The 20,726-nt window shown below is 41.2% G+C and overlaps 1 protein-coding gene across 3 annotated transcripts in view; it reads right to left on the bottom strand.

The window, feature by feature from the left end:
- Nucleotides 1-1,788: 1,788 nt before the first annotated feature.
- Nucleotides 1,789-20,726, bottom strand: part of LOC126161835 (dipeptidyl peptidase 1-like) — a 59,432-nt gene continuing 40,494 nt past the window's right edge. For all 3 annotated transcript variants that reach the window (XM_049917944.1, XM_049917951.1, XM_049917959.1), the window contains exons 6-10: nt 19,446-19,571; nt 16,429-16,615; nt 13,130-13,241; nt 10,327-10,481; nt 1,789-2,357 (exon numbers count right to left, since the gene is read on the bottom strand). In XM_049917944.1, the coding sequence (XP_049773901.1) occupies nt 2,172-2,357; nt 10,327-10,481; nt 13,130-13,241; nt 16,429-16,615; nt 19,446-19,571 (766 nt within the window). In that variant the 3' untranslated portion in view covers nt 1,789-2,171. The remainder of the gene's footprint in view (nt 2,358-10,326; nt 10,482-13,129; nt 13,242-16,428; nt 16,616-19,445; nt 19,572-20,726) is intronic.

The following is a 20,726-nucleotide window of genomic DNA, read 5'->3' as shown; positions in this document are numbered from 1 at the left end:
TCTCGTAGCTTGTGGCAGGTCAGGCATACTACCCTAGCGGGGACCAGCAAGGCTGCCCGCAGACACACCTCTGTGGATGCGATGGGCCTCAGCGATCTCGAAAGTGGACGTTGTGCTTAGACTTGTAACCACAGCATCTTTCGGATGGCGGCTATCCTGAAGGCGGAAGCCCAGGGCTCCCTCAGCACGCAGTGTACAACCGGGAAGGCGGTACACATACAGCCTGGGAGGCGGCACTCAGACGCCCACCGAGCAACTGGGAGATGGCAGCTTGCAATCAGTTGGTTGGCCCTTCACCAGAGGAAGGCACAGTAGGTCTGCATCTTCTGTCAGTCACGGCTGTGATCCGTGGGTAGTGGCAGCGTGGAGCGATGGAGCGATGATCAAAAACCGGCAGGTTGCCGTTTTGTAGTTGAAGTCTTCAAACAGGCAGCGAGCAGCACATCACGCTTCGCCAGCAGAGTTAACCTGTAACTAGCGATACTATCATTCCATCGGTATTGGTGATGAGGACACATTGACCAGACACTGAATTCGAAATGTCCGAAACAGGGGTGTTTAAAGCCAGGTTAGGTGGCCATTTGCCCTCGTTTGACCAGAGGTGTCAGCGGTCCTATTCGCACCGCTATGTCTCATTTTGTATGGACGGTTTTCTCCGCCACTGCATCTATCGTCAGTACTAGAACGCCCTGGAGCGGCGGAACTCGAATGTTGCAAGTTATTAATCTGTGTTATAGACTTTGCATAACGACGTTCTGGGTGCCATCATACTGGACCATTTTCGCCAGTTGCTGTAGCTCTGCTCGCTGTGTAGCAATGAGCTATGAGCGTTGCCCTGCTTTTGAAATACTGGCACTCTTTGTGTGCTCGAGATTATGATTGTGACACTTGATTTGAGCTGGGGTTGGTTCTTTTACCTTGTGTGTCAAGCAATAGCTTCGAAAATTTATTAGTGCATCCAAGAACATGGTTACTGTGCAGCAATATCCACACCTCAGTCTTAAGTATCGAAAGTTGTGGGACTATACTTCCTACAAAATTGTTAAGGCTTTCGTGGCCACTTGTTGACAAACTACCTAAGGCTTCTGTCTCGGGTTCTTCAGCCGACGTTCATCTAATGATTTTACTAACGTTTCGCCAGCACGAGTGGCTGTCATTGTCAAAGCTTCATCCTCCATTGCCGGTGGTGAACTGGAGCCGATCTCGCAGCCGCAGACTGGCGCGCCAATGTCCGAGGGCTTCTCCGCGGTCATTTCCGGTGTAGTTTGACTACTATTTCTGTTTGCTTTTTATCGTGGTCTATGTATACCACTAACAACTGCGAATGTATATCCATTGGTGATAAAGCGTCAAAATATAAAATGGGGATGCATAATTGTTCTTCGCCTTTGTGGAAATCTGTTGAAAGTTTTTCTAATTAACTTTCTTTCAGTTTAGCTTCTTCTAGTTGTTCTCCGTTAGTCACTTGTTTGTTACGTAATCGCAAGTTTTAAGAAGTTTGTGAAGTACATTATCGTGATATTCTGGGCAAGTCCCTTGTTGGTGCAGTGACGTAAAGAGTTCCGTATCTGTTACGAATATTAGCGTCAAGTTTTGCATTTCAAAATACAGCAATATGTTATCAAACACCTTCAACATACAAGCGGCCTTTTACTATTAAAATAATATGTATATATAATTGAAAATGGATCTGTATTTCATAAATGGTTTCGGCTGGAGTGCAGCAAGACTAGCACAATTCAATACGTCAAATAATAAATCAAATTAATAAGTCAAAAATTACTGAGAACCATAAAAATAATTGTGAATGTTCATTGTTGGTTACTATCGTAGCAGACCTAGGCATATAGCATTTATGAAACTAGATGTCGAACCTAAACATATAACTGCAATGGACAAAATTAGTTACTAAAACTAAAAAAACGTAAAATGCATCCAATGATCACTCATTAATCATTAAAATTCTTCGTAGTGATTATTGTGAAACCAAATATAGAGACCACAGTCTTTAAAGGAACCAAAATTGTTTAGCGCATGCTCTGGCATGTGATCTTCTTCACGTGGGTGGTCCACAAGAAACCGGATAAAGGGCTTGTTATGTAATGTTTTATTACAAGAAGCAGTTGCTGTTATGTAGACAGCTGGTGGAAGCGTGTAGGAGGGTGGAGTTTTCACAGAGGTATGGGAGTGGCCTCGACTCCTTCGGCCTCGATGCCGCACTCGTTGACTCCGCGCAGGATCTTGAAGTAGCCGGCGTCGCCCCACTCCTCGCCCCAGCTGTTCTTCACGATCCAGTACTTCTCGCCGGAGGCGGCGTCCACGCCGTAGCCCACCAGCAGCACCGCGTGGCTGGACGGCTGGAGGCAACATGGAGCGCACTCAACAAGGACCGCAACATTGTGGCATCATCATTCATTACAAGCGTCACGAAAATAAGAGACTATCAATACAATGACGAGCCAAGGCGTTATGACTCTATGCGTAGGCGTTGGTCCACGATTGGATTGCAATACAGCAGCGCTTCTGCGTGGCATGGAATCGACAAAGTAGATTTCAGATCAGGCGAATTGTTGAACAAGACATCAATGTGAGTTTACTATCATGTTCCTCAAACCACTGCAGCACGATTCTGGCCCTATGATGTGGACATTTATTCTGCTGGAAGATATCATGGTCACTGGGGAAGATATGAAGCCTAAAGTGATGGAGGTGTTTCGCAATAATATTCACATAGTCCACAGCTGCCATAATGCCTTCGACTATTACCACAGGTCTCAAGCGAATTTTCCTCACAGCATAATACTGGCCCCACCGACCTGCGTCCGTATCGTTGTGCATGTTTGGAACAGCTGTTCGCCTCGATGAAGGCGTAACCGAACACGACCATCAACCTGGTGTAACGAAAGACATGATTCATCCGACAAAGCGACACGATTCCATAGAACCACGGTCCGAGCATGATGATCCCGTGCCCACTGCTGTCGTAATTGTCTGTGTTGTTGGGTCGGCATAGAGACGCATGGAACTCATCTGCTGTGGAGCTCCACGTTCAACAAAGAGCGCTGAACGGTGTGTTACGAAACACTTGTGCATGCACCAGCATTGCACTCAGTTGCTACATCTACCACAAATCGCTACCTATTCTCCTTTATAGTGTGGTCAATCTTCTGACCTCGACTCTCTCTTATAGGTCACTGACGTCCACAAATGCAAAATAGAATTTTTTACTGTTGTTGGCACCCTTTTTACCAGTAATTTCGTGTATTACAAAATGGAACACAGCGTTGATTGATTGTCACAAGAAAAAAGAAACATGGTTTGGTCTGCACACCACGACTATGTTCAACATTGACAGGAAACACCTTACTCGCCTAAAAAATTTCAGAGAAAAGGGACAAGAAATAACTAAATTAGGGCGCTGAAGAGGAATCAGTTCACGAATCGTTTGGACTGACTATGACGGCATGTAGCATAATCACAAACAAAAGCCTACACTACTCTTTAAAATGCTGAAAATATGCGACTTTTGAAACAAAAATGTCTGAAAGTTTCACAAAAGGATACGTATTTAAATTATGAATGGCGCAACTCATAAGACACTAAACGCAATGAACTATAGAAGCACATTGTTTTCTCTCATCATGGACCAAAGCCATCACACGAAACAGCACTCTACACGTAAAATTTAAATAAAAGCATCCAAAAATATAGTCGTGAAATACTCTATACAATTACACTTACGACTGAAAGATATTGTGTCCTGCTATATTTTGAAATGAATCAAACCGTTAACTAACTCCACAATATACGAGTGAACTGTGAAGAGCCATCACCTGCCATCATGCATCCCAGAAGAAATGTGTCCGACCATTCACAATTTTTGGCCGCTCGTGCCAACAATAGTTCGGAAGCACTCAATGGGAAACGGTTGGGTGAGGAAACGTTATATGGCGGTACTCCCAAGTTTGTGATGTATTTCATTTCGTATCTCGTGATTAAAATAGTGACGCCGATCATAGACGGCGGAGAATGTGTTCTTTGTATTGCCGAGGCGGAACCACAGTTTTGCCATTGTTAGTCGATTATAGCAAATGTGAAAGGACACGAGCGGTATTGCAGCAGTAATTTTAGCTTTGTTTATGAGTAAATTTATGTTTTATTTTATTTATTAAGTATATACTGATGTAAAGGGAGTCGCTCAGATGTATCCCATTCTCAAAATCTTACAGAAACTTACGTGAAGTGTATTTTTGTCCTTTTTTTAGTTACTCTTTGTATTGGCTTAGCATTTTCTTGAAAAAATAAACTGTCTCAACCATGTTTATAAAGTGATCGTACAGGCATAAATTAAAAAAATCATAATTTATATTTAATTTATTATATATAGTTTCCAATGCTTTTATATGTTAGTACACACACAGAAACAAAATGTTTTGGTGCAAATATTTTCATACAGCCTATCATCAATGACTGATTTATTTTACATTTTAGTTCAAGCTGGAAACGATGAACAGTAGTCACAAAAATACGGTATCACAGGAAGAGAATGGACTCTATCGTCTCTACAGCTCTAGAGCAATGCTAGACGTAGCAAATATGGTTCAGGAAAATCATATCAGCATTCGCAAGCCTGAAAAAGAAAATGGGTCCCCTAGAGTTCGTTAGAAAGGTTCCTGACAGAAAATCAAGACGTAGGTCGCCCATTGACCTTAGAGTCAGAATTAGAATAGAAATTACTGAAGTACGTAATTACGACGCAAGAGATGGGATTTGGACTTACTGTAAAAAATGAGAGTGGTTGCATATGAACTGACAGGGCCAACTCATCATGAGAATTTTTTTTGATAGTGAAAAGAAAACTGCAAGCAAAACATGGTTTCTCAGTTATAAATGTCGATATGGTCGGACTTTGAGAGTCCCGGAAAATTTGTCTCCATACTGGGCTTCCATATCTGATTCTATTGCAATAGACGAGTAGTTTGACAAACTATCAGATGTCAAGGAACTACGCTTGTCTCCTCTAAGCAAGGTGGAAGATCATGTGCCGAATGTTAATGAAACCGGATTGATGTTTGTAGTCAAGACTATAAGATTGTAATTTAAATTGGAAAGAAGTTCGTATACAAACTGCAGCACGAGGAGAAAATATGAGGTTGGTAAGCCGTATTTGTGCTAATGGAAGCTGACTACCCCCATTTATAATTTTCAAACGTTCTCGGTGGAATGATGATTACATGAAAGACTGTCTATCGAACACCCAGGTTTGTCTATCTGAAAAGGGGTTGATTACTATAGAACTGTTTTTAGAATGGTCTCAAGTTGTTCATGAATCTAACAAAACAAGACCTGCGCTATTGGCGATGGATTCGCACTGAGCAGACATTTCTCCACAAGTGCTTGAGATTGTTTGTCAAAATAATATGTATTTACTTACATTCCCTTCTCACACTGCACCCGTGCTCCAACCCCTGGACGTCGACGTTTACAAGGCACCTAAGAGTGCTTGGAGAAATGAACTGCACAATTATATGGCAAAAGACACAACAGACAGGCAAATAAAAGAAACATCCTCACCATCTTCAACATGCCTTTTGCAGAAGCTTTGTCTGAGTAAAACATAAAAAATGCCTTCAGGTCTTGTGGGATGAGACCCTTGGATCGAAATGTCATTCCCCGAAAAAAGCTGGCTCCATTCGAGCTCATTGAGCGCCCTGATCCACGGGAAGGCCTAGCAGTTCCTGTTGCAAGCAGGTCATGAAATGGGAGTTCGCAGGCAGATGCTATTGAAATGCCAAAAAATCCGGCATCCTCGTTATCTCCCATTCATTATATCCTAAGAACACCAGCACGAAATGTACGAAGGAAGCTCACATGAGCAAGAACTGTTGAACCAAGAGTCTGGCATTGAACACTCCACGAACTAGCAAAGGAAAAGAAAGCACTGTTTTGGATTCAGCTGGATCTTCTGGAACGATGTAAACAAAAGGCAGAAATGTGGCACACGGAAATAAATCGGTGCAATTTTCGTTCTGTCTCATTTCCTACCTTGAGCTCTGCCAAAGCGAACCTGTTGATGATGTTTGGTTTGTGGGGCGCTCAACTGCGTGGTTATCAGCGCCCGTACAATTATCCAATCTTTGCTCAGTCCAATTTCGCCACTTTCCTGGATGATGATGAAATGATGAGAACAACACAAACACCCAGTCATCTCGAGGCAGGTGAAAATCCCTGACCCCGCCGGGAATCGAACCCGGGACCCCGTGCTCGGGAAGCGAGAACGCTACCGCGAGACCACGAGCGGCGGACCCAAAGCGAACCTGTTGTAGGACATATTTACATGTGAGGTCTCTGTAGTTTTAACAATGAGTGATGTGGTATTGTTTAGACAGGAATAAGTACTCTTTCAGAATGTGCTGTTATATTAATGGTACTCATATTTTGTCTTCAGTTGACGTTAATTTTGACCCTGAACAATTTACTTGATGTTTGAACAGAAGTTATTTTTATAAAGTTTTTTTTAATTATAAATAGGTAATTTTTAATAACTTTCTTGATTCAATATGTTCCTTTGGATTATGTAATAAAAATGTTCAAACATATATAAATAATTACACCATATTTATAACGAAATTAAGAATCGGTATCACAAAATTAACTACCCTTACTACCATGTTACGTACAATTGTAATGTTTACATTTGAACATCTTCAGTTCCATCAAAACGAAACCGAATGCTATGAAACTGGTATTATTATATCGTACACATACAAACCTAAGTCACATTATCATTTTCCACAGGAATGTATGGCTAAACAGCTAATTATTTACAAAATTACTGGCTCTGTCACCAAATTAGGTAACTTTATCCTACATCTCTGGCATGCTGTGACAAGGAAACAGTCCAGTCCGACATGTCGAAACCTCCCCTGAAATTGTTTATATAGAAAATACACTTAAAGAAAACTGATGCCAGAACTTTAGCTGCTAAGACACATTACAGATATTTCTTCTTTTTTTTTTATATTGAATTAATTTTCTTTGTGATTTCTTCTTATATGCTTGCTAACAGCTTCTGTCTTTGTGCAGGTTTCAGAGAGTCACAGTAATATGGAATCCAATAAAAGTTTCCAACAATGCAAAGATGTAATTTGAGAACGTGGTACACAATCTACATCAGCTATTTCTTAGACATTCATTCGAATGATGTCGAATTTCATTAGAAATGGTGGAAACGTTGGAAGAAACAGGAAAGAAGTCGACTATTCCGTGAATTGTGTTTCGGTGATTGTTGAGCTAACTGAAGTCCAGAACAAAAACAGACTGACTTCGAAATACAAAGAAAATATATTTAGTAATAGCTTTCCATTACAAAGAAAAGGCTATAAATTTTTGGATAAAATGAAGGAGAGAGAAAATGCTTATGCTGGAACAGTGTGCAAAGTCGGTTTCGTTTTGTAAAGACTGAATATGAATTGTATAAATGGAAGAACGGTTTACACGAAGCGTGAAATATGTGCCAAAATGAAACTCGCAAAAGAGTTAAAGAAAAAGATTTAGAACTGCTTGTGAGAGTCAGTGCACAGTTACTAATGGCGATATAGACACTGGGCGCTCTGAAATGCAAGTGGAATGAATATTACTGATTTCCAGGCTTCTTCGATCTGGCGAAACAGATTGAGGGAGTCGCAAAATTACGAAGTTTACCTCAACTACTTGTAAAAGAGACGTCATTGACAAGTAATACTATGGAGCAAAAAAGTGTACAAACCACTATTATAAGTGATGTGAAGATGAAGCTTCTTGTTATTCCCTAAAATGCTGTGCGTAAAGCTAATCAGTCAGGTTTCGTGCAAAAGCTGCACGCAAACCGCAATTCTTCATTTCGCGTGGAGAAAAAGAAAAAAAAAAAAAAACCAGAGATGCTTGTGGTGTCTATGAACACTTCGACACAGTCGTATGTAACAATACCAGTGATATCAGTGTGTTACTGTTTCCACAGCTTTATATCTGTCTTCAGGAATCTCAAGGCAAATTGGAGCTAAAAATTTAAAAAAATGAGTCTAGTTGCAAAATTTGGAAAAACGTCTTCTTATCGTCTGCAGAAAATAATCAATTGCTTTTGTTGGATACTTGTCCTGGGCATAGAGACACTTCTGCCTTTAGGACAACAACGAAAAGATTGTTAAAATAATTGAGATTACACCTTGAACTAATAGTGTGATTCAGCCTTTCGATAACAAAAACACGTTTTTCAGAAAATTGTTGTGCAATATAATTTCCGATAGCCCTTTGTCATTTCAGGTTTTCCGGAGGAATTGCATCGTTAACTTCAGTCATTTCTGCATTGTCAGTTTGCTTCACCACCTTTTACAAAGTTGGTAAAGTATGCCTGGTACTCAGCACAATATGCAGAACAATGACCATGACCATTTCTGATAACTTCCAGTTCTGTATAAATGAAACTATCATCTACCGTGAAGTGCCTGATGCATTAATTTTTCTTTCATGGTATGTACATGGTGTAAGGAAAATGCTTGTTTTCGTCATCCAATAGACACTTAGAATTTTTGTGATGAATACAGGAATAGACAAAGAACTGTTTCATTGTTATGAAAATGTATATTATTCAAAAATTATCACAAGAAGTGTGTTACAAGAATTGTTGTAAAATATTTTAAGTCAACATATTAAAGTCCTGATTGATGGAAGTCGTCTGTAATGTAAAATCATACACTGCCTTGATTTTATTTGCCCTGCTAATCACTTGTGTAACAAGTACATAAGCAACAATTTAACTGTTGATTTGAACTCCAGTTATTTAAAAAAATCAGTAATTCGAGAAATTATTGGACTGTATAATTTGTAAAATTTGTAAGTGTGTAAAAAGTCCAAAGTGTCAGCAGGGAAGGATGTAGGTCACATAGGTAAAATTATACAATAAATAAAGGTTTTTCCGCTCATCATTTCTCCAGAGGCTCATCACCACAGTACCAGAGTGTGACTCACCTGTCACCAACACACTCGGGGGATTATAAATGACACCTCTTCTGAAATATTCAGTATCGTCCTCACAGTTGGATGCAATATTACACTCGTCTCTACAATGAGTTACGAATTCTTACAAACATCTGGTAAATCTTTGAAGACTAAAATTCGCTATGTTTTCATTACTTCATTGAAACCCTACGTTTTCACAAATCAGATCCTACTTCGTAAAACGTGACTTTATGGGTACTGCGTATGTTAACACATACTGCTTCATGTAGAGGGTGACAATTATTGAATTACACGAAAAAACGTAAATTAGTTACAAACTACGGCATGCACACAATTTATTCAACATGTAAACGTCACTAAAGATATTCGGATTTAGGTTATGACATGTTCGAAATGCCTGCCATTATTGGAGACGTTGTAGCGCATACGAATAGGGAAATTCTGCGTGACCCGCTTTAAATGTCGGAGCATCGATGCTGTCGATGACCTCCTGAATGGCTGTTTCAGCTGAGCAGTGGTTTCGGGGTTATTGCTGTACACCTAGTCTTTAATGTAGCCCCTCAAAAAGAAGTAGCATGTGTTCAGATCCGGAGAATATGGCGGCCAATTGAGGTCCATTGCAGTGGCCTCTGGGTACCCCAGAGCCAGAATGCTGACCCCAAAGTGCTCCTCCAGGAGCCCAAACACTCCCATACTTCGATGAGGTTGAGTTCTGTCTTGCATGAACCACATCTTGTCGAAATTAGGGTCACTTTGGATAGTGGGAATGAAATCATCTTCCAAAACCTTCACCAGTCACCTGACCATCAAGGACTATCGCACCGATTATTCCGTGACTGCACACCACGCAGTCACCCACTGAGGGTAAAGAGATTTCTCGATCGCGAAATGCGGATTCTCAGTGCCCCAAATGCGGCAATTTTGCTTACTGACGAACCCATCGAAATGAAAGTGGGCTTCGTCGCTAAACCAATATACTACTTCCCATCATTCCCCGCGGCCAAACGTGTAGTTTTAAAGTCCTAACGCAAACCGTTCAGACGTTACTACGATTTTATTTCATATAGTTCAATAATTGTCACCCTGTAAAACGCTATTTGCTAAATAATACCCCTTTCATGAGTCTTGCTGATCTGCTAATCTTAATTGTCTGCTACACGTGATTGTTTTTTCAGCGGTTGCTACCGTCCTTAGATTCGTTAACCTTTACACATCGACTGCCGTGTGGTAGAACAGACACATATTAGTGTTCTGAAATAATTTTTCTTCTGTTTTAGCCGTTGGAGCTGGGCTACATGGATTGTTAGTATACTGACAGCCGCTACTCACCACCTTTGGGTCGAAGTCGACCCGTGTCTCGATGTGTCTGTAGATGCCGCTGGTGTACGACCGGAAGTCGTCGTACACCATGAAGGCGACGGCCACCGGTCCTCGCTGCACCAGTGCCTCTTGCAGCGTCACTTCGTTCGTAGCGCCGTAGTAGCCTGCACGGGAATTCAACACCACGCTCTCAGTCCCTTGTTGCACGTTGGTTGCAAATACAAGATTTGCCCAGAAGCTTATGAAATATTGACAATATGGAAAACCCGTTAAAAAGCATTCTTCCTTTGACATGTTTACAGCATAGAGAGTCAAGATGTCCTCAAATTTGAGTCTGAATGAGGTGTGGGATAGAAAGCATGGGGTGGTGGTGGTGGTGGTGGTGGTGGTGGTTGAAAGCATGTTTCGTCTAGTTTTACATCTTGTAATCCAAAGGATATAAAACTTCATGACCTAAATTTAAAAATGTTTTAAAACTTTATTTCCATGGAGGTTGTGAAGAGCGGCTGGTGAACACTTTTTAGTAATAAAACTGTCTATCGGTGAAAACGAGGTGAATGACGAGTTTCATTTGCTGTCTTTCAACCAGGCGGTTTGACGAATCCAGTTGTATAGCCTGATGTTGCAGTTACGTACTTCAATTATCTGGACCGTCACTACTTCAAAAATAACTGAAGATAATAGTGATTGGTGGGTATTGGCCTCTGTATTATCCTGAGCCTACTTCTTGTAATTTATTATGACCATTGATACAATAATATTCAACACAGCACTGAAGCTGTTGTTTCTCCTGCATCGTAGAAATTCGTTAACAAGTGTAGGTTTGTAGCCACTGATATTGTAAAAGAAGTGACTGAAATATTACAGGGAGTAACATGAAACATATGAATTCTTACTGCATGTTAGACACTCGACATTGACAATGAAGATTAAAACCAACAAAGTTCTGATGCAGTATGCAGACAACGGAAAATAACATTCTAAAATATCACGTTTTCAGCCATGGACTTTTGGTAAAACAGTATGTACTCTCTTTAAGTACCTAAATTTTACAGACGACGTACAACTAACTACTTATTGTAAAGACGAAGTGGAAATACGACGGAATAATTCCTCACTTATAAAAGATCCTGTAACTAATTGAAGTCAATATTTTAAGACTATTCGTGTTGTGAACAGTTACGTCAGCTCCAATTGCTCAGATTTAGAAATAATGATACAGTAGATTATCATTTACCCCAATGAACTGGAAAACTGAAAGGTTTAAGGTTTGACATGCAGCCAGTCCAAGGACCTATTTGCGGTGCGATTAAGAGGTACGTTCTTATTTCTTGCCAGTCTCATTAGAATGTCTACTACTTGGAGAGATGCAGCGACGCAAGTCCTCCAACAAAATCATACTTAGTATTGAAAAGTGTTAGGTTCAAGGCTGATTTGATTACAGGATGATATATCTTAGACTACTGAACTCTTAACTGTCGAAACGGGATTCTTTCCCGAAAGAAGAACACGTGTTGACAGAAGTAAAAATGTAAAGGTGGAACGTGGGTCGTCCTCCATAGCTCAGGCGGTTTGTCGGCACGATAGTTCGGCGTTTTCGGCCAGGGGACTCGCCACCATCTGTACTAAAACATACTGGAGTTCTCATCGACTGAATGTATCCACAGAGAACCACCGACGAAGAAACAGATGAAAAAGTCCGTAAAGTATTTGCCCACGAAAGGTACCAGGTTCCAGTCCCGGTGCCTCACACAATTTTTATGTCACGAAGTTTTCAATCGGCGGACACTCCTTTGTAAAAACCAAATTCTTCCTGCTGCAAAATAATGATTGCCAGAGTGGTGTTGAGAACGCTATAGTTCAGAGCGCTAGTAACTACTAGAGGCGTTCAATAACTAATTCATCACATTTTTTGCTCGGCCAGTTTCGGTTGAAAAAATGCGGAATTTGTTTTGTGGACATCGTGGAATATTCCCGCTTCAGCCCCTGTAGTTTTATGAAGTTCCGATAGGCGGCGGCGATATACGTAGGTTCAAAGTCGCGGAGAACAAGAGCATCGCAGGTATTCAGAGGCGCTTGCAGAATGACCACGAACACATGTCAGTGAAGAAAAGCACGATGAGTCGTCACATGAAGAGCCAGTCATCATCGCAATAACGTCGTGCAAAGCTGTCTGATCCCCGGCTTGCTGCTGGCTGCACATAGATGTGACTCCTGCAATGCTGGAACGAGCGGACGTTCCCGTTCGAGGTGGCCGACGGATCTCAGTTAAACACCTCGTTCCGCAACTGGACGTCTCTGCTAGTAGTGCTGACACACTCCAGTTGGGATAATCAAAGGTGTGTACCTGCTGTGCTCCTCGCTGCCTAACAGAAGACCCATAAAGGGCAACGAAGGACCATCTGTGGGGAAGTGCTTTCGCTTTACGAGACTGCTCACAGATAGTTTACTGATGCATCAAGGCTTTGGCGCCGACGTCGACTAGTAGAACGGTACTTGCTTCCAGAAAAAAAAAAATTTGCATGACTTATTGAGCGCCTCTTCCCACGTACCATCCGCTAACAGGACAGGAAGGGAGCTAACTGATTTCTGTCGCAGTTCTGTATGCATCCTTCTCCAAACGTCGCACAATGGCTTGCGCTACACAGATTGAAATATGGATGTATATGAATGATTGGTAAGTTGTCGTGTTAAAAACATGCACAAATGGGCTTATGATCAGAAAAATTAATCCGAAATATCGTTATCTGTTTCAAGTATTGCAAGCAAACGAGAAAGAGAAGGAAGTAGCGCTGCTCGAAGATCCACTTACCTCCAACGTAGCTGTACTCAGCGGTGTAATGACGATCGCAAGAGGTGTCGGTCGAACAATCACTGTCGACACCCTGGTATGGGTTGCACACCTCTTCCACCAGTCCATAGTCCTGCCAAGTATAGAGAAGTGTCGTGCAACAGTGAGCTTAGGAAAGATAACTTCATGTTATGCTTGCGTGTGACTATATTCACTTATCAGTTACGTAAGGTGGAATATTTTTTACTACCAGAAATTACAAGAAAAAATATACTCCTCCAGTAAAAAATAATAAAATGGAATGCATTGTAAAACTATTTCGAATATATTTTAAAAAAGTGTGCCAGGAAAACTGTTTCAGTGTGACTAAGAAATTTCTTTGAAGGTAAATAACTCATCAATCTTATTAGCCCCTAAATTGTACACAACTCTAATAACTTTTTTTCTGTCAGTAGCAGGTAATTTAGGTTTGATCGCCTTCTTAGCATGTACCTTAGAGCATCTAAGTAAAGTATTTCAAAAGAAGTTTTACTAAATTAAACTACATTCTACATTTCGTAAGAAAGATTTCAGTTTTACTAGCTCTCTGAAAATAAATGAGCACCTTGTTGCGATGAAATTAGTAATAATGTAATCAAGTACTGCACAAGTGGACTTCAGATTTACTAGTTACGTATAAATCTCTTCATAGCGGCATTTTCCTAGACAGAGATTTATACGCGGTTGTCAAGCCGCTTCACAAAAAAGAAGATAAAAGTAGTAAGGAATTGGCAATACGTCTCATTCTATCAGTATTTTCAAAAATATTCGAGAAGATCTTGTACAATAAAATTTACAAATTGAATAAAAGAGTGGAAAAGAATTCTCAGTACCGTAAGCTGACGTTATCTTAGCCCACTGGCCGGGAAAAGTGTTAAGTTCTTTTCCTGTGAAAGGTATGTTATTAGTGTGCAGTAAACAAGGCAGTATGCATTTAGAATGTGCAAAGAACGATCTATAAGGATGTGAGTTCCACGAAGTAATATTGTGTTAGCAGCACTGGACTCGAAGTTGATAGTAAATAATTTAACAGCTGTTACATCCCAGTAACTTCATCCTCCAGGGTTCACATCAAGTCCAGTAACACAAAATGATAATAGATAAATTTACAGTTAGACAATATACTGAGTTTTATAATACAAAGAAAAGTATCCTGGAATTATGACAGGTTAGTAATGAGGGCGCTAAAATGAACTGTATGCAAAAGACGAGGTGCAGAAAAAAGTTCAGAAACAAACTATTTTATCCTTGGCAGGATTTCAGAAGAATTATCAGGCCACTGCAACAAAATAGGTGACTATTTTCAAGTACCAGAGCTTCAACTATTTGCGTTATAAGTCCTATATCTATACCGCATAGCATCCTTAACTTCTGCAAATAGTTACCACAGTGTAGCACGTAAGCTGAAAATGAGTTTGACAATTGCTGAAATATTGTGCATTTGCATATTTACTGAAATATTTTCTGAATATAGTTGAATATTTTCTCTTCTTGTCATCAAAATTTAGTGTTTTATTTGTTCCTCGTGGTCCTGTATGTCTACTCAAGAGATATGTATTGATTTTACTTTATCCCAATATTACATTGCCACTTTTACATGAAGAAGTGACTGAGTCGATCGAAGTTCCGGTACCATTGGTCCATTTTTTAATAGTACCAGAGCAGCACGAGTGATGTATCTCGTTTAAAAATCTTTCCTAACTGATGGCACATGTTTGCGACAATGCTATGAAAATCTACTTTGTTTTCTTGCCACATGTGAAACGAAAGGCAAGTAGTGGGCCAAAGTAAATCGGGTTGAAGGTAACAAACAGTATAAATTTCTTAAAGCACTGTCAGTTGTGGTGGCTATATTTACCTTGGTAGATAACATGCTAGATCCAATAAATCAGTATCATTATTGCCCTTGAGAATATTTTTTGACTTGGATAATCATAATATGTTAACATAAAAGTTAAAATATAAAGGTATAGTGGTAAGATTCATTGTTTTCTTATGCCGTGACAGAAAGCAGTGTGTACCAATGCCACATCGATCACACACCCATAGGTACTCGGAATTTGAAGCAATTAGACCTGATGTACCACTGAATTCTACTGTGGTTTCTCTTTCATTTCCGCTATACTAAGAGATCTTCGACTTGTATTGTCAGAATTTTGCCCTTTTTGTAGGTGGTAAATGTACAGAAATAAGAAGTAGCATTAGTCATATATCCGACAAGACAGCAAACTGAATATTTGAAAATTTCAACAAATGCCAATGGATTATCAATGAATTTTGACAAGAATGAGTGCAGAAAATTCTTGTAGTACTGAACAATTTAAGTATAGCATATTGAATGAAATGCAAGAAGTGGACAAGTTAAACTTTTGTAACTACTGGTCACAGTCTTAAGAAGGTCATACTCTACCCCCTACATAATATGCATTCATAAGTGTGTACTGTGATACAGAATATGCACTGGAAAACTATCGTGCAACATGTAGGAGTGTGACTTGCGCTATTGCTGGAATTGGGACCATTCAGACGAAAGGATGGTAGATGGACAGAGGAAGGAGGTTCATCGACAGTCGCTCTTCCCAAGGAAACTGGGGAAGAGGAGAAATGGTTCTGGTACGTGATGTACCATCCATCAGACAGCATAATGTTCCGTGCAGAATTTCGACAGATACAGATGTACTTTGCTGTATCCGAAGAGCTAAGAATACACAGAAGACGATCTAATGGAAAGTGAGTGGAATTGTAAATCACGTAGCGGAGACATTGATGGATGTAAGTGAAAAAATTAATAAATGGAGATTTATGGATGAGGGCGTTATCTAGCAAATGGCGACTGCTGCCATTGATGATGAGGACCGACGGAAGATTTGAGGATTTAAGTTTCGGAAAACATTTCACACTCTATTTGCGTTATCAGTTCGTCTTAACTTCTTGTACCCTCAGATATGCGGTTGTCTTCAGTTCGGAGACTGGTTTAATCCAACTCTTCACGCTAGTCTGTACTGAGCAAGCTTCTTCACCTCTGCATAACAACTACAAAAAACTCAATTTGAATGTATTTACTGTACTGAAGGCTTGGTCTTCTTCTATAGTTTTTTACCCCCTCCACCCCAACCCCCCACGCACATACTTCCTTCAACTACCAAACTAATAACTCCTTGATGCCTCAGGATACCATATCTTAAATTATCAAGGTACGTTCTAATATTCCTACTACTCATGGAACAGTGAGAGCTACACATATGATTTTTACACTAAATATTCTGAAGTAGAGCAGTTACCTTTCCATATCTACCGCCAATGAGGTAGGGGAATCCCCCAGAACAGCCCTGGTCGAGGGGGCTGCAACCGAGGACATCCTGCACTGAAAATACGGGCTGCTGGGTGTTGTTCGTCTGGATGCGAATGCGAGACTCCAGGACAGCGAGCGCGGAGAAGGCGAAGCAGCTTCCACACTGCTCTTGGTTCCTAAGAAAATGTCACGAACAGTAACAGTACGATTACCTTCCCTGTTAAATTATTTACTGCTATCTTCCTAATGCAGTCCTTAACAAGGATTCAGCTATGTAATTTGAGTGTGTGGTCAGTGGTGTGATAAAATGTAGTTAATATTTTAGTCTGCACATTCTAAGGCTTTAACAGATACTGCCGGAAAAGGAAATTGGTGCACGTCGAAAGTCGACGTAAAATTAACCCTATAACGGCATATGACACCTGGTGGATAGTGGATGCGCTGATAATGGTTTCAAGGTCGTCGCTGAACTGATACCGTGGTCGACCCTTTAGTAGGGAATGATCAGTCAGGAAGTTCACTGTGGTGCAAACGTGTGAAGCAAGTGAACAACCATGCCACGGAGACGCACTAGTGCTTGTGGCCTTCCGAGTGGCTGGATGGTCCTTTCCGAGAATTGCTACGCATCTTGGATGTGCTGCGTCAGTTGTGCAACGATACCGGTATACGTGGTGACGTGAACATTCTCACACCCGTAGCTGAGGTTCTGGACGGCCACGCAGCATAGAAACCCGCCGGGATCGTCTTATGGCAGGGACGGCAGTGGCTGATAGTGCAGCTGCCGCAGCATAGATAAGAGGGCTTGTGAGCCCAGACGCGTCAACAAGAACTGTTGCGAATCGCTTGTTAGCAGTGAGACTACGGACACGCACACATCTAGCCCATCTTTCACTCATGCCACAGCTTCGTCGTGCATGGCTCGATTGGTGCCGTCAGAAGATCACTTGAAAGATGGAACGGCGCGCCGTGGTCTTCAGCAATGAAAGCAGATTCTAACTGCACTCAGGTACGACGTAGACCTGGTGAGCGCTGTCTCGTAGAGTGCATTTGTCCAAGATACACTGGCCCCACCCCAGGCCTTATGGTCTGGAGTGCGATAACCCTTAACTCCCACTCAGCTTTGGTGTTTCAGGAGGGGACTCTAACCATCGCAGAATGTTGTTAGATTCATTCTTTTGCCGTTCTTGCACCAGAAAGTTTCCTATAGGATAAGTCTCGCCCACAGAGTGCCCATGAAACTCAAGGTGCTCTTCAAGACGTGCAGCAACTTCTCTGGATTTGCCGGAATTCGATCACGCGTGGGATATGACTTGTCAACCAATAACTCTCACAGAACTACGTGAACAGGTCGATCTGACGTGGTATAAGGCATCCTAGGACAGTGTTCATTATCTGTACGATCGACTGCATGACAGAGTCAGCGCCTGTGGAGTGTACACCTCGCATCGACACGGATGTTTCAGCATGGATCGACACCTGGTACCTCAGAGCCGCTTGTGCTAGTGATTTCTAAATGCAAACATTTCAACACTCAGTAACAGCAGATACGCTTTCGCGTGTGTGGGACGAGTTTGGTTATCGCGTCGATATTTGCCGTGCAGCCAACGGTGGTCACATTGAACGTTTATAACATTTATTGCATCTGTAATTATTAAAAGTTAATTACAAATAATCGAAACTTATTAAATTGATATCAAAGATTATGAAAAAAATACTTTGAAACTTCCTCTATTCATTGGTATACAGATTATTCATTTTGAATTTGTACTTGAATAAATACTAAGTTTTGAAAATGGGTCCATCATTTAGAAATACCCTGCCTGTATATAAAACAAAAATTTAAAATAAATTAAAAAAAAGGCAACCGCTCGCGATAAGCAGGAAATCAGCGTTCGAGTCCCGTATCGGTACAAATTTTCATTGTTGTCATTCCATTATACAGCTGATGGTTATCAACATGCAGAATTGCGATTACTTTGCATCGTAATTCAGAATGACACATGCACTGCAGTATCAAATTTATTCACATTATCTGAAATTTATACAGAAGTGTCGCTATGCGTTGAATACTTATACCCTTTTGTAATCGCTATAATTAATTTGGATTGCTCTGTATTTGTTGATTATCAACGTGCGTGGCGGCCTCAGACAGTAAGTTACTCGAGTCGGCTCCCGCTTAGAGCGGCACAAGAGTGGCACATTCCCAGAAGAGAGTAGTTGTTCCACGTTTCCTACCGCAAGAGTTCTGCTGCGATATGGGTAACAGATGCATCACAATGTGATTCTGAAATGGTGTGGCAACTGGAAACGTAGTCCACAGTTGAAGTACTCGGGACAGTTCGATTCAAGTGGACAAAAAACGCTTGAATTATACACAGATCCAACTGAAATTCTGGAGGTATACGCAATTTCGCGTACAGCCGTAGATAAAAGTTGCCAACAATTTGACCAAGAGCGCACAGGCGTGGGTAATGCTGACTCGCCTTACAGTTCAAATCTTGCACCACGCTATTTCCACTTTTTCGGCAAGCTGAAAGAACGTCTATAAGGACATTCAAACAGCTGCGCGCAAATGGTTCCGTGAGCAGGGAACTGATTTGTGTGGTCGAGGAACTGAACGACTGGGAGAAGTTCTGACCATTGTTTCAGATACTTGGAGGATCGTGTTATGTATCTGTCACTTTGAACTGTAAAATTCAATAAAAGTTACTTAGCCTGCTATAATGATATGTAACTCCCTTCTTAAAGTTCCCTCGCTGTGTCTTTGTACGTTTATAATAAATATTTTTTTATTACTGTTGTCGTTAGGGCTACTGAAAATGGTTAAAGAAGTCGAGTATGGTGTAGCAAACGAAGTATTTGTACGAATGCTGACTGTAACAAACTCTGTAGTGAAACGCTGTAACCATCTGTTGAGGAGATGTGCTCCCCTAAAAAGTAGAAAGACGTAACTGGATGGACAGAACCTGAAAGGAGGAGAGGAAAGTGGTGTGTACCCTGACTCACCTGACGGGCGATACGTAGTTGACGCCGTCGACGTTCCTCCAGTCCCACTGCTTGGGCAGGTACGAGGCGCGCTGCTTCTGCGATGATGTCACCGGTGCGGCCGTGGCTCTCTGCGGTACCCAAGTCCTGAAAGTGAGAAACAAATAACAGAGGAATGGTGCTGAATTGCATGCCAACGGGCGACGAACTCGTGGCAATGGCAAAAAGGACCACGTTTTAGATTCAGTTAATTTGTTGTGTATTTACCTTTCCCTATTCTCTTACCGTTTCTATTTTCTGTTCTGCGCCGAAATGGGGAGGGGGGGGGGGGGACGGCAGTGTGCGATTCGTGCAAAAACTGTAATAATATACCACGGCATAAACAATTTTGCGATGGATGTATATAATTTGAAGGAAGAACTAAGTTCTGTTTGCTTAAGGGTCAGAGGTGGACCATTGCGTTGTTGATTTCCTCAATTTGGGAAGACCTTTCTGTTGAATAAATCATCCAACTTTTTTGAAATTGCAATCATTTGTTTGTCTGTACATGTACATCGCATCCCATTCACTTAATTTCTTAGTGTTGCGTCGTTTTTTTCCATCTTAGAGTGTATTTGTGGGTAATCCTACAAAGTGATATGAAATGGCACGACTACATAAAATCTATAGCAGAGGAAAGAAATAGTACGTAGACATAGATTTATTGTTTGTAGGAAAGTGCAGGGCATCTACGAAGGAAATGCCAAGCAAGACGTTAGCAGCACCTACTGTAAACACTTTAAAAACCTCTTCTAAACAAGTATGCACGATAACAGATACGGAGCGAATTGAGACGAGCAGCTAAAATCGTTGCAGCTCTGTGAAGCCCGTACAAAAACGCATCATAGATGCTTGGGAAACTTAAACAGCGATCTTTCGATAAAAGGCGATGTTGTTCAAGGAAAACCGTGAGGGGTAAATTTACAGATCCTGTCTCGACGAAGACGGTGTGATAACTTAGCTGTCTCCAATTTTTCCCTTGTGTTGGTATCAGGAGAGTAAGACGAGAAGGACTACGGCGCGTGCGGAGGCATAGAAAGACAGTTTTTCGTCGTTCACTTTTTTTTCTGTCCTCAGATTTCCGACTGTTTTGATACGGCCCGCCATGAATACCTCACCTGTGCCAACCTCTTCATCTCAGAGTAGCACTTGCACCCAGCGTCTTCAGTTATTTGCCGGATATTCTCAAATCCCTGTCTTCCCCTACGGCTTTTACTCTCCACAACTCTCTCTAGTACAAAGCAAGTTATTTCTTGTCACTTA

This window comes from Schistocerca cancellata, chromosome 1 (assembly GCF_023864275.1).
Source record: "Schistocerca cancellata isolate TAMUIC-IGC-003103 chromosome 1, iqSchCanc2.1, whole genome shotgun sequence".
Classification (NCBI taxonomy): Eukaryota; Metazoa; Arthropoda; class Insecta; order Orthoptera; family Acrididae; genus Schistocerca; species Schistocerca cancellata.
The sequence above is the reverse complement of the archived record's forward strand: the minus strand, read 5'-3'. Positions and strand labels throughout refer to the sequence as shown.